Source organism: Bos mutus, chromosome 18 (assembly GCF_027580195.1).
Source record: "Bos mutus isolate GX-2022 chromosome 18, NWIPB_WYAK_1.1, whole genome shotgun sequence".
Classification (NCBI taxonomy): Eukaryota; Metazoa; Chordata; class Mammalia; order Artiodactyla; family Bovidae; genus Bos; species Bos mutus.
Window position 1 is genome coordinate 60,808,498 of NC_091634.1, and position 13,996 is coordinate 60,822,493.

Sequence of the window (13,996 nt, forward strand, 5' to 3'; positions counted from 1 at the left end):
GGATCACTAAGCAGCCTGGCTGCAAGGACCCTGCTGTGAGGGGAGCTGACGGTGATGAAGCCACACAGTGCAAGCAGCAGGGCCTGTGGCTTCAGAAACACTGGCCGTGGGACAGCCCAAAGAGCGGTGGTGTCTGCCCCTCAGGCCCGGGGGCACCCAGCTGCCAGAGTGGCTGTCGGGGTGCAGGCCGTGGCGGCCGCCCGCCCCCCAGCTCGCGAGGAGGAACTGCTGGCTCACGTCTTCGCTGCTGTCGTCGACCTTCACCAGGTACCCTTCGTCGTAGGTCTGCCCTCCCTGCTCGGCGTAGAAACAGGTCTTGTCCAGCACCACTCCACACTCCTGGCCCGTGGACGCTTCCTCCACGAACATCCTGTCCCGGCGCAGAGCCATCACTGTAGCCACTGCGCTCTCAAACACTGCACAAGGGGAAAAACACAGGGGATGATTTCACTCTCACATTCTCAGCTGGCCTGTGCTGGATTCTATTTCTCAAACTCTCCTGAGGTCCTAACTGCCTACTGTTCTGTTGGAAGCCAGCCTATTAGACTCCACAAAAGGGCTTAATATGCTGGTCTTCTACTGGAGAGCACAGTACTCAGGGGTGACCAACTGACCCGGTCTGCTTGGGACCAAGGGATTTCCCAGGATGTGAGGAAACACTGGGACAGTTCTGGGAGAATGGGACAACTGGTCACCTTAACTCTGAGCTATTGAGCAGAAAGCCAGTGAGCGTGATAAGCAGGTATTTAACAGTAGTAATAAATTCCCTTTCCAAGGTCAATTCAGAAAGAATATATTCATTTTGTGGGCTTCCTTGGATAGATTTAGGAATCCCTGCTGGAGTGAAAAAAGAAAAAATAGGACTTCCTGGTACTCCAGTGGTTAGGACTCCACACTTCCAATGCAGGGGGCCCAGGTTCAATCCCTGGCCAAGGAACCAGATCCCCGTGCCACAACTAAGAATTCACATGCTACAGCTGAAGACTGCGACTGAAGACCGAAGCGCTGCAACTAAGACTCAGCACTGACGTGTAAACAAATATTAAAAAAAAGAAGAAAGCAAAAACATGTAGTGCCCGTGTATTTGAACAGTCTTCACTTTAGAACACTACTGTTCTAACGCAAAATCCAACAGCCACTATGAGTTTTATCAGTCAGTATCATTTTCCTTGTTTCCTATCAAGATGTTATTAATATAATTAGTGAAAACCGGGTATAAGGTACAAGAGATCTCAAGTTAAATTTATTTTTTTACAACATCCTGTGAATCTATAATTATTCAAAATAAAAGAGATAGAAAGTCAATCACAAAGGGCCTCTCCGAGTATAAAATTACCCAACATGACCACACAGCGCTACAGGTGAGGCTACCATGGATATTTTGGGTTACCAATCTTGAGACGCATTGCTTGAAAACCACCCTAGATGAACAAATGAACATACTGTAGGTTCCACTGGAATCCGAATGGTAACTGTACTTCGGGGAATCATCTGTTGCCTCCAGACCCTTTTCCCGGAGCTCTTCAATAGCATAAATGTCCAGCATAATGAGGTCCTCCCCACCAGCTCCCTTGCCCTGTGATTTCAGCTGCCAGCAAGAGAAATAAGCACAAGTTACCTTAATGTCAGAGGAAAAGAACTCTGAAAGACTCAAAATTACTAAACCATGCCCCATGTAAAGCTCTGAAACAGAGTTTTTCTGATCTCAGCACCATGACATTTGGAGCTGGGAACTCTTGCTCTGGGAGCCTGTCCACTGAAGGAAGCTGAGCAGCATGCCTGGCCTCGACCCACCACGTGGCAGCAGCACCTGCCCCCCAAGCTGAGAAACCCGAGAAATGTCTTTAGACATTACTGCCAAACCGCCCCCACTTGAGACTCACTGGTCTTGGGAAAAACAGAAATTTTAAAAACTTTAATGGGAGGAAACTCGTGCTTTGCAGCCAAGTCCTACCTTGCTTGGCGCTGAGTTTCCCGCTCACACCATAAACACTTTACCTGGGCCAGTTTCCTCTCCTCGTCAAAGCCATCCATGTCCACCACCAGCCCCTTCTCTTCAGCAATCAGTGCAGTGAGATCCACGGGGAACCCGTAGGTGTCATAGAGGAGCCAAGCGGTATCCCCTGCACAGCACCAAGGAGGCCGGTAAGAGTGACAGGGACGAGGGAGGAGGCTCAGGGGGCACATGTGTGCTTACGGCCGATGCACGGCAGAGAACAACACCATATTGTAGAACAACTGTCCTCCCGTTAAAAACAAATACATTTTAAAAGATTAAAAAACGATAGAAACAGCCTCCCTCTCTTCCACTGCAAGCCCTTCCCAGGAGGAAGCTGGCAATGACAGGAGGAATTAAAGAGCCACGCAAGTCAGTTTTGGTTCTGTATCAGAAAATCCATCAAATCCTTTGCAATCAACCTGGGAGAAGCACAAAGGGTCCCTGGAAAAGCTCTGTTTCCTAATCGGAACACAAGTGTGTTCAGTTTGTGGGAAATACACCAGGCTTTCACCCTGTACATTATACTTCCATAAAGAGTAAAAACTTTTGGAACTAACTTTGCTGTCAGGTAAAAAATAAACTTGTAAAACATTATATACTATTTGTTCCCATTTTTACTTGTGAGCACACACACCCCTATATACATCTGTATGCAAATAGAGAAAAGTCCTGACTGGTTAGTTATATGCAAAATTCCAAAGAATTGTGACTTCTGAAAAATGAGTCAAAGAGCATTTTCACTTTCTACCTCTATACTGTTTGAATACTTTGCCACAATAATATATTACTTTAAAAATCTTATTATTAAACCCCATTTCACACCAAAGCAGTCTAACCAGGCTATGCTCAGCCTTTGGAGACACAGGAGTCTATAGTCAAGTTTGTGAGAAAAGGCTTGCCCCTTCCAGGAAGATGAACCAGCCTGATGAAGAAAGGAACAAACTGGTTCTTACCAGGAATGGTTTTGCTGTCTCCCAGGCTCTGAATTTTCCTGTCCAGGATGCGACGCCCTCTGCTGAGAGTCTTGAGAAACTGCACTTCTTCTTCATTAATGATGTCCTTCACCATATCTGGGTCCTTCTTCAGCTCAGGAAACGCATCTCCCTGGCAAATGGGAAACACAGATTTTAGGCCAATAAAGACAAGGATTATATCATGACTCCTCTAAAAATTCTCATTAACAGTGTGACATCGCCCACCCTACCCCAATTAAGGTATGCACTTTAGTACAGAAGAGGTGAGCAGGAAATACACCTACCAGAGACTGGACAACAACGTCTACTAACGTAGCAAAGAAACCCCTGCTGGCGTTGAGTTTCTCGTGAGAGTATCGAACAGCCCGGCGGAGAATCCGTCTCAACACATACCTGTAAGAGACAGAACCTAAGACCCCGCTAGACAGCATTCCCAGTCAAGCATTTTGTAGACGGCCTTTTGGAATTCTACCAGAAGGCCTACTCTTTGAGAGACTCTCCTAAGGCTTTTTTTTTTTGCATTCCCCCAAGGTCATGAACATTAATCCTAGCATAAAACTCATGTTTTGTGGATGTTACTATATATCTACATACACATCAAGGTAACCTTGGTTTATCTTCCAACCTTGTTCTGCTGAACCAGAGATGGAGGCAGGAAGTACAGACCAGATGGCCGACTTGATGCCCACAATACCAGGTCCTGCCTGTCAATAATCAAGTTGCCTCGCGTTAATTAGTATCTACCCTGCCCCTGTCAATGTCTTATCAGACAACCTTAAATACAATCCTTATCATCTTGTACTTGGCAGCAAAGATTTAATATAGTGAACTCTGCTTAAAGTAAGCTGAAACTCCCTCTATTCCTAAAAAAGGAAAGAAAAAGAATCCCTCCAACTACCTAGATGACAAATAAAGCAATAATGAAGTGTGGCTTTAAGTTCCACAGAGCCAAAAACTCAAGTGTCAGTCCTAACGCTGCGCCATGTGTAATGCACTTACCCCCGCCCCGTATTGTCAGGTCGGCCGCCATCGGCCAGGGCCACAGTGATGGTCCGAGCGTGGTCAGCCAGCACCCGGTAAGCCATGTCAATCCCGTCAGCATCCTCTGCACCCACTCTCCCAGTATACGGCCGAGCACCTGTGCCCTGCAGATAAAAACCAGGAGGCAGCTTACTGGGAAGCGGCCCTTCTGGTGCTGCCTTACCCTAGAAGGTTCCAGAGGACTTGTGGGGGGGCGGGGGGCGGGGGGAGACGGATAAGAAGAAAGGGTGAGCTTCTCACCAGATCCTGTAATCCCAAGAAAGGCGACAGGGGCAAGAGTGAAGAGCCTCTAACCAGGCCCCTGCACTCAATAAATCACAATGCCTGTGCTTCTTCAGAACACTGTTATTAATATTAACAATGAAGCTGGCAGATGGTCACAGGTACCCTCACATGGCAAAGCATACAATTGTTTTATTTTTGACAGAACTAACAGCCAGCCTGGAAACCTCCACAGAAGTTTAGGACCGGTACCTTCTGGATGGCTTCAAAATAAGGGACAAAGAGGTCAGTGTCATAGTTGGACATCTTATTCTGCAGCACGGACACCAGTCGCTCCAGGCCCATCCCTGTGTCAATGCTTTTCTTGGGAAGAGGTTTCAGAATGCCATCGGTTTCCCTGCAAGATCCAGAAAGAGGAAGTTGGAACACGGACTCCAGCTGCCACCTCTCCCTGCTGGGTAAAACTCACTTAGCCATTTGCAGGCTGTGACTGCCATTGGCTTCTGCCTATTTCGGTGGGAAGAAGGGAGTGCAGAGGAAAAGGGAAGAAATAATCTGGGATCCATTACAGTGAGGCAAGCTTCAAGGAAATGAGCTCTAGAAGAGCAGTTGAAGTTATAGCAAATTATGCCTTTAGCACTGGCCCACTGGCCCCAAAGATGGGATGAGAAGACAACCATGTGCTCTGAGTTCCTCTTGCTCTACTCAGCTTGAGGAAAGCTGCTGCTCTTAACAGGAACAGTTCAGGACCCCGAGGCAACCTGTTATACTGGATGAACACAAGGTTCCAGATCTCCAGCACGTTGGGGTCGTCCTGGTTGACGAGGTGTGCTGCATCCCGACCACCGATGCGGTCGTAGTGGATCTCACTGCAGGGACCACATGGGCCCGTATCACCCATCTCCCAGAAGTTATCCTTCATGTTGCCGGGGAGGATTCTGCTGTCATCTAGCCTGCACAGAGCGGGAAGAAAGGCCCAGTTACAGCCAGTGACAGGATTCTGCACAGACCTGCATCCCTGAGAAAAGGAGATCCTTATGCATTTCTAGAAAGACAGCTCACTCTTTGGCAATTACTAATGCCAAGCCTGAATCAAATCCTGCTAAAGAACCACAACGTGATTCAAGAGTCACTACAACAGAATATAAAATACACATGTTATGATCACAACTAAATGAAAATATGCAAATATCTAGATAAAGCTGAGAAAGAAACACATAAAAGTGAAAATGTTTATGCTGAATATGCAGAGAATTAAACAAATTTCTTTGCAAATGTTCCCTCATTTTCATAAATGAGGACAATTATGACAGTGTAAGTGTTTTTAAAAAAGCTGCATCACCTTCCTATGCCTCTTCATACTGGCTTTCAACAACAGAATGACAGAGTAAACCTACTAAGAAACAATGGATGCAGCAAAAGATAATTACTCCCAGGCACCTCCACCTCCCAATTCACACCCTAAAATAGGAAATGGCAATGCACTCCAAGCCTAAGACCCCACTCTGGCACTGAGAGTAGCAATCATTTTATTTTTTCATACTCATACTCTCAACATGCAAGCTGCATTCTTACCCCAAGTTTTGCCAAATCTGTTTGCACTCCAGGTCTGGTTCTAAGCCAGCTGCTTCATCCCCACCAAAGTAAGTAACGTAGAGTCTTTCAACTGGAATGCCAAACTCTTGGGTAAGAAGTTCCAGAGCCATCTTACATGCCAGTTCCTACAACAAGATCAAAAAGATGTGAAATGTGACCAAACCAAAGTCTATTTAGAATGAATAGAAGAGGGCCAAAGCAGTGTCTTCACCATAAATAGTCAAACTCAGGATCAATTTATACAAGAAATCCAAACGTAAACTGAAATCATCAAATTACAGGCACTGCGTTCAGGAAGTCTTAGAATTAAGAAATGTCCTTCACTTCTGAATCTCAAAATGCCAACAGATCTGCTCTTTGAACTTACCTTGAAGTAATCTCCAAAGGACCAGGAGCCCAGCATCTCAAAGAAGGTGTGATGATAGACATCCTTGCCCACGTCATCCAGGTCATTGTGTTTGCCGCCAGCCCGGATGCACTTCTGAGTGTTGGCAGCTCTGCTCAGCTTTGCCATGGGGTGAGATGGGTCAATAGTATTCAGAAAAATGGGTTTGAACTAAAAAAGAAAAGGAACATTTCAACTTTTAAAGAGTTGCATATATATCAGGTGGTTGCACGCTGGCAGGAAGAGACCACACATTAAACTGTCCATTTCCAGATATGATCAGCCTGCAAAACCGAAACTTATCAGAGGCAGGTGGCCCTGTGGGCTGCAGCAGAGGCAGCCTGTCTTGCCGCAGCGCTCCGCTGGCCCAAGTTCTCTAACGATTCCCATCAATGCCAGTAACACCAACTGAGAGACAGAAAGCCCTGCCAGATCTAGGATAATGGTCAAGGTTGATGCAGTGAAACCAGTGCTTCCTCTTAAGTCTCTGACAGTCAAGGCTTATACCATCTTTCTAGAAGAATTCATTCCAAACCTGATGTGCTGGCTTGGTAGTAAAGGTGATAAGGAAAAAAAAAAAATTTGAGACCTTTTAAAGGAGTAGAATCAGCACAACTAGGTTATACTAGCTCCATAATCACACCTGGCTGATGTGTGATTAGCCACAGAATTACCATCACAGCAGCAAGTTCTACTGGATAGTCCTGCACTAGACCACAAACTCCTTAAAGGAAAACTATCTTACTTAGCTCTGTATAACCAGCATCTGGATAGAATGAGCAGATGCCTAACAAATACTAATTCAAAATGTACAAACAATCAAGCAAAAAAAAAAAAGGTATTTCTGATTAAGAGGTAGTAGACCATGTAATTGGAGAAGGAAATGGCACCCCACTCCAGTGTTCTTGCCTGGAGAATCCCATGGACAGAGAAGCCTGGTAGGCTGCAGTCCATGGGGTCGCACAGAGTCGGACATGACTGAAGCGACTTGGCAGGCAGACCACGTAATGGAGAAGGCAATGGCACCCCACTCCAGTACTCTTGCCTGGAAAATCCCATGGACGGAGGAGCCTGGTAGGTTGCAGACCATGGGGTTGTGAAGAGTCGGACACGACTGAGCGACTTCACTTTCACTTTTCCCTTTCATGCATTGGAGAAGGAAATGGCAACCCACTCCAGTGTTCTTGCCTGGAGAATCCCAGGGACGGGGGAGCCTGGTGGGCCGCTATCTATGGGGTCGCACAGAGTCAGACACAACTGAAGTGACTTAGCAGCAGCAGCAGACCATGTAAGGGGCTTCCATGGTGGCTCTGTGGTAAAGAATCTGCCTGCCAATGCAGAAGACCCAGGTTCAATCCCTGGAGAAGGAAATGGCAACCCCCTCCAGTATGCTTTCCTGGTAAATCCCACTGACAGAGGAGCCTGGCAGGCTACAGTCCATGGGATCTCAAAGAATTGGAGATGACTTAGCAACTAAACAACAGAGCACATAAGTTAAACAAATGACTCTCTCTGAGTTCAAATCCACCCTCCAGCATTTCCAGTCTCATGAACTTAGGCAGTTTTACCCGAGCCTTCAGTGCCTCAGTGGGATGGTACGGAGTGAGCATCAAATGTGTTAGTGTATGTAAGACACAGAACAGTGCCTGGTGTACAGGAGGTGCTACATGCAGTCTACTAGTTACTGTTATTCAGGGAATGTTCATCAAGCCTGGACTTTGTGGTGGGAGAAGACGAAGCCTAGGTCTGCCTAAAGCAGAACTGTTTCAGTGCTCCAGAAAGCCCACCACCTTGAAAGAATCCACCTGAAATCAGCGCCCTCAATCCCAGGTGTATGCATGGGCTCACACACATAATGGAAAATGCTTTTATAATCTCATAGCTCACGTTGCACAAGGTGGAAAATGTTTCCATTGCTGCCACTTTTCAAAGCCAGAGAAGAGACCTGGGACAAAAGAAAATGTCAGCTTATCCCAGAGAGGGTCATCCTAATGGCTGGTGGGCCCATCGAGCTAAGCGGGGCACCCAGAGAACCTCCAAAGGAAAGCCCTGAGGGCACTATCTAACCTGAAGCCACTTCCAACCTATTAAACAGTTTTCCATGTCACAGGCATATTGAAACACCTTTATCAACTTGTGATGCTCCCACTATTTCAAGAGAAAACTCTTGTCTCCTAAAATAAAACTTTCAAGTATCTTTTATAGATCAGTTGCCCCAATAAGTTTCTTTAGCAGTAGATCCAAATTGACATTGGTTGGCAGTAGCTTCAAGAAAAAATTAAAAATCAATAAAACAGTGCATGGCCTAGAATGGGAATGAAAGCAAAGCCTTAAAAGAATTCTGAAGAAGTGACTTATTTTATAAAGAAAAATACAAGAACAATGAGAAGATGAAGGAGAACCACAACACCTGAGTTAACAAGTCTCTTCAGGGCTCAGCAAGATTAACCCAGACTCTGATTCTAATAAAACATAACGTTTTCCTTAGGAAAGAAAAAAAAAAAAGGGCAAAACATTACAGACTAGATGCAGGCTGTATTTTTCTTGAGAGGCATACAAGGTTAATCCATGAGTATCAGGGTCTCTCATCATAATTAAAAATAACAATAGCTAACTTTCAAGTACCTACTTCAAATACTGTGCTAAACCTTTTTTTTTTGGCCTCACCCGAGCCCCTTGCAGTGGAAGTGTGAAGTCTAAACCACTGGACCATCAGGTAAGTGAGTCCCTGTGGAAACATTTTTAATGCATTACTTTATTTACTCCTCACTGCAACCTAAAGACAGGCACTATTATTATTTCTCTTTTCACACACAAAGAAATGGAAGTTCAACAACATAAGGACTACACAGTGAGTGACAGAACTGGGATTCTGTAGGACTTCAGGATTGCTTTGCTGCCTCCCATGTGGACAAAAAGGCAAGGGGAAGGGGAAAACAACCTTACCTGGTTCATGCCTGCGTTGGCAAAGAGCAAAGTGGGATCGTCCAAAGGGATGGTGGCAGATGAGTGAACATAGGTGTGTTCATTTCTCTTGAAGAAATCTATAAAACGCTGCCGGATTTCACCTGCTGTTAAGGTTGAGTCCATCTTGAAAATAACCCTAGGGATCTAACCAAAGAAAAAAAAGAAAGAAATGAGGGGAAGTGAAACTGAGAGATAGTAAGCATTACACAGGGCTCCTAGCTTCTCAGGCCAAGTCAAAGCAGGACATGGGTAAGCTGTGTGATCCTAAAACCTCTATGTTGTAATGTCCAAAGCTAAAATTACCATCGAAGCAAAACGTGCTGCGCTAGCAGACAACAGCTGCACATGCTCTTCCTTCCAGGGCCAACCTCAAGTTCAATATACCAACACATTAAGTGCAATAGGAGGTGGTTTCTTCATGCATTTATTCACTGCAAAAATGTATGGAGCACCCACTGTGCCAAGCCCTAGGTCAGGAATTAGGAAATGAGAATAAAACCTCATGGTCTAGCAGAAAAGTCCACTGGGGATAGGGGAGGCTCAGGAGAAGACCTGGGTTCCAGTCCTAGCTCCAGGTCTTTATGGGAGCTACTTTACTTCACCATCAAGAGGCCTGCACTCGATAGGACCCTTCCAGCTCTGTCTTCACCCACATGTCTAGAACTGTGCCAAGTTTCACTATCCCCAAAGCCAGAGCCTCCAGGTTTGGCTAGACCATCCTGGGGAGGCTGTTGCCAGCAACAACGGACCTGGAGATGGGCTTATCTGTACAAGAGACTACCTGCAAGTAGCAGGAATATACCTGCCTCAACTTAGTTCTGGAACCCAACAGGTGAGCCACTGTCCTCCCAGCTGTTAGGCTGCTGGGAGTGAGGATGCTGCAGCTGCAGTAAGGAGGCAGAGCTCAGAATCTGTGAAAGAGAAAGGGACTCAGAAGAGAGGGAAATCAGGAAGTAAAACAGATTTACATGGAGAAGGAAATGGCAATCCACTCCAGTACTATTGCCTGGAAAATCCCATGGACAGAGGAGCCAGGTTACAGTCCATGGGGTCGCAAAGAGTCGGACACGACTGAGCGACTTCACTTTCACTTTCACTTTCAAAGAGAGAAAAAAACAGCAAAATAAAAAAATATTAACAAATGACAGTAGTAAGTCCTTACATATCAATAATTACTTATTAATTTAAATGTAAGTGGACTAAACTTTTCAATCAAAAGTCTTAAAGGTGCTTGAATGGATACAATAAAAAGATCAAACTATATTCATTCTACAAGAGACTCACTGGATAGCCATAAGCTAAAAGTAAAGGGTTAGTAAAAGATATTCCATGCAAATGGTAACAGGTATATGAAAAGATGCTCAACATCACTAATCATCAGGAAAATGCAAATCAAAACCTCAATGAGACATCACCTTATACCTATTAGGGTGACAATTATTTAAAAAAATCAAACAACAAGGACCTATTGTACAGCACAGGAACTGGTATAGTTCAACATTCAATATCTTGTAATAACCTAAATGAAAAAGAATCTGAAAAAGAATATCTATACATCTATATCTGAATCAGTTTGCTATATACCTGAAACTAACACAACATTGTAAATCAACTGTACTTTGATAAAAAAAATCAAAAGATAAGTGTTGGTGAGGAGGATGTGGAGAAAAGGGAACTCTTGTACACTGCTGGTGGGAATATAAATTGGTACAGCCACTATGGAAAATTGTATAGTTTCCTCAAAATTGAAAAATAGAACTACAACATGATCCAGCCATTTCACTTCTGAGTATATATATACAGAGGACATGAAATTCATGGATGAACCTAATGGACACTGTGCTAAGTGAAATAATCTAGATGTGGGAAAACAAAGACTATACAATCCGATTGATATGAGTAATATAAAACAATTAAACTCATAGAAGAAGGGAGTAGAATGGTGGTTTCCAAGGTATAGGAAGAGGGGGAGTAGAGAAGTGGAATAGGGAAGGTGTTGGTTAGAAGATACAAAGGCTCAGTTATGGAAGAGGAGTGAGTCCCAGAGATCTACTGCATAGCATAGTGCCTACAGTTCAGAATACTGCATTTACACTTAAAAATGTAAGAGGGCAGGTCTTATGTGCTCTTATCACACACAAAAAATTAAAAATTAAAAAGAGTGGAGGAAACTTTTGGATGTGATGATATATTACTATTTACAGTATTGATTGTGATTATAGTTTCATCAATGTATACTTATCTTCAAACTCATCAACTTATTTGCATTAAGTATGCACAGCTTTTTGTATGTCGGTTGTTCCTCAATAAAACATTTTTTTTTAATTGGAAAAAAAAAACAGATTTACAGTTTCCAATCTCTTTCACATATATTACATGGCTTCTCTGACAGGCGGGTGAGAGAGAAGTGGCATGGGGCTGCATTGCCAACAGCTCTGGCTGTCTGGAAAAATAAGGAACCATCTCATTCACAGTATTATCTAAAAGTCTCTAACCGTAGACCTAGCTCTAACCTTTAAAGTCACTTTGTCCTACACTTGTTTCCCTTCTTATAAAACAGTAGTACCTATCCTGCCTACACCTGGAGTGTGTGGTTCAAAACGCCTCCTGTATTTGGAAGCAACTGGTAAAATGGAACAAACTGGGTACTACTACTTTACATCACTTACCTCAAAGTTTTCTTCCTTCTTAGGAGGAAGATACAACAAAGAAAGATGTATACAGCAAACATGATGAGACTGTGACTCTTAGATTTTATGTTTAATCACAATTTCAATTGATTTATTCAAAACTCAATCAACCCATTATTCAAACAAGAAGGCCTTTGAGTCAAAGAACTGAGTAAAATTTCCATAGCTGAGGACTTTCTGTTGATGCCAAGGAGTCAAGGCTACAGTTTCTAGAAATTCTGTCACACCACATTCCTCCTTGACCCTCCTCAACATGGCTCAATGCACCTTAATAATGGTGGCAACAATGAACGCAGGGTGCTAACTCCGACGGAGCAACAGCATCATAGCTGTTGCACAGTGTTCGTTGCTCCTCCTCTAAATGTGCCACTGAGAAAAACAAACAGTTCCATTCCAAATGACATACGGATTTTCCATCTCTGCTCATTCTTTCAACATACTGAGTCCATACTATATGCTGGGAACCAAGATGAATAGAGTCTACACCCTTAATGGGGAGACAGTCATACCTAGAAGTAACTGCAGTATGATATGCTGCTGCTGCTAAGTCACTTCAGTTGTGTCCAACTCTGTGCGACCCCATAGATGGCAGCCCACCAGACTCCCCCATTCCTGGGATTCTCCAGGCAAGAACACTGGAGTGGGTTGCCATTTCCTTCTCCAATGCATGAAAGTGAAAAGTGAAAGTGAAGTCGCTCAGTCGTGTCCGACTCCTAGGGACCCCATGGACTGCAGCCCACCAGGCCCCTCCGTCCATGGGATTTTCCAGGCAAGAGTGCTGGAGTGGGGTGCCATTGCCTTCTCCGGCAGTATGATATAAAAGGAGCCAATATACTGATGTAAAGCCCTATGGAGGCTGGGACTATTCAAGGCTGTGTCACCACAACTCATTCACTTATTCAATATAAATATACAGGAAGGTTACATTGGATACAGAGGTAGCACAGAGGAGACCAGATTCCATACCCCAGCAGGAGCCGCGGCCTTTGGGTTTAAGGTTCCAGCCACTGGACCTTTCAACATGCTCTTCATTTGAAGTAAGCTGACTACCCTATTCCCCTCTTTGGTTTTTCCTAGTTAATTTCTCATTGTTGGTATCTCAACTTCAAAGAAATTTATTTAAGGAAGGCTTCTCCTTCTTGATCAGATTTTCCCTGTTTTAGTTTCAGAGCCCCAGGTGACTTCTGCCATAATTTCCACATGCATTTGAGGGCTGATGTCCATTTCCCCAAGAGGCTGTAAATTCCAGCCCAGTGGGAATCATGACTGGAGGTTTTGCTCTCCACTACGGGAATGTTCTCAGCATCCAGTTCAGTGGTTGCTAAGTATTTCATGCTATAGGAATCTTTAAAGAGCGAATTGCGAATGAACTTAAAGCATAGCGGAAAAAGACTGACAGTAATCGCTGAATGCAACGGAGCTTGGCAAGTGCCTCCAGAAGGGCCTGGACTAGAATCAGTTACTTAGCTACCATCAAGAATTGGGGGGCGGGCGCCGACAACTGAGGGAACGGCTCACGCAGCCTGATCCTACCCATCCTGACCACGCTACCAGGCAACCCCGCCCGTCCCTAGGGGATTAAAACCAGGGCGTATAAAACCTCCGCCTGGGACGGGTAGTCGGCGACCACGATGATCCCTCCAGGGTCTCGGTCCTTAGCAAGGCCACTCAAGGCCAAAGCCGCTCCAGGGGTCTGACAAAAAGCCACCTTCCGGCGGCCGGGTAGCCCAGCTGCCTCCTCAGCCTCGGTTCCGGCCCGGGCCCCGGTTCCAGAGGCCTCACAGGACCTGGCCCAGGGACCAGACGCCGGGCCCAGCCGCTATGTCTGCGCGGCAGAACTCTCTCAGTCCAGTCTGCTTCTCCCGGGGTCGCAGTTCCTGACTTCTCTCTCAGAGCCCACTGCCCGGATCCCTCGGTTACCTGTTCCCACAGACGCGCAGTGGCACGGGCCTCAAGACGCGGCAGGCTGCAGCACGCACCGCCCCGTCCAACCAGAGAGCGTGGGGGAAAGTGCCTCGCCGCGCCTTGCCTTCCCGAGACGTTATTGGTCAAGCCACATGCCAATCAACTGGAGTACGTATCAGCTTCTTAGTTGATTCCTGGGAAGGCGGCTCTACTTCTG

At 45.3% G+C, this 13,996-nt stretch overlaps 1 protein-coding gene across 4 annotated transcripts in view; it reads right to left on the reverse strand.

Annotated features, from left to right (window-relative positions):
• Window positions 1-13,996, reverse strand: part of AARS1 (alanyl-tRNA synthetase 1) — a 31,894-nt gene that overhangs the window by 7,358 nt on the left and 10,540 nt on the right. Inside the window, exons 1-13 of one of the 4 annotated variants that reach the window (XM_005894321.3) lie at window positions 13,795-13,894; window positions 9,991-10,095; window positions 9,164-9,328; window positions 6,200-6,388; window positions 5,812-5,957; window positions 4,998-5,189; window positions 4,489-4,633; window positions 3,973-4,118; window positions 3,258-3,366; window positions 2,953-3,103; window positions 1,999-2,123; window positions 1,444-1,588; window positions 238-416 (exon numbers count right to left, since the gene is read on the reverse strand). In XM_005894321.3, the coding sequence (XP_005894383.2) occupies window positions 238-416; window positions 1,444-1,588; window positions 1,999-2,123; window positions 2,953-3,103; window positions 3,258-3,366; window positions 3,973-4,118; window positions 4,489-4,633; window positions 4,998-5,189; window positions 5,812-5,957; window positions 6,200-6,388; window positions 9,164-9,307 (1,671 nt within the window). In that variant the 5' untranslated portion in view covers window positions 9,308-9,328; window positions 9,991-10,095; window positions 13,795-13,894. Of the gene's footprint in view, window positions 1-237; window positions 417-1,443; window positions 1,589-1,998; window positions 2,124-2,952; window positions 3,104-3,257; window positions 3,367-3,972; window positions 4,119-4,488; window positions 4,634-4,997; window positions 5,190-5,811; window positions 5,958-6,199; window positions 6,389-9,163; window positions 9,329-9,986; window positions 10,096-13,794; window positions 13,925-13,996 lie in introns of those variants that run through there. The other 3 variants (XM_070388736.1, XM_014477788.2, XM_070388738.1) reach the window with 3 other exon arrangements.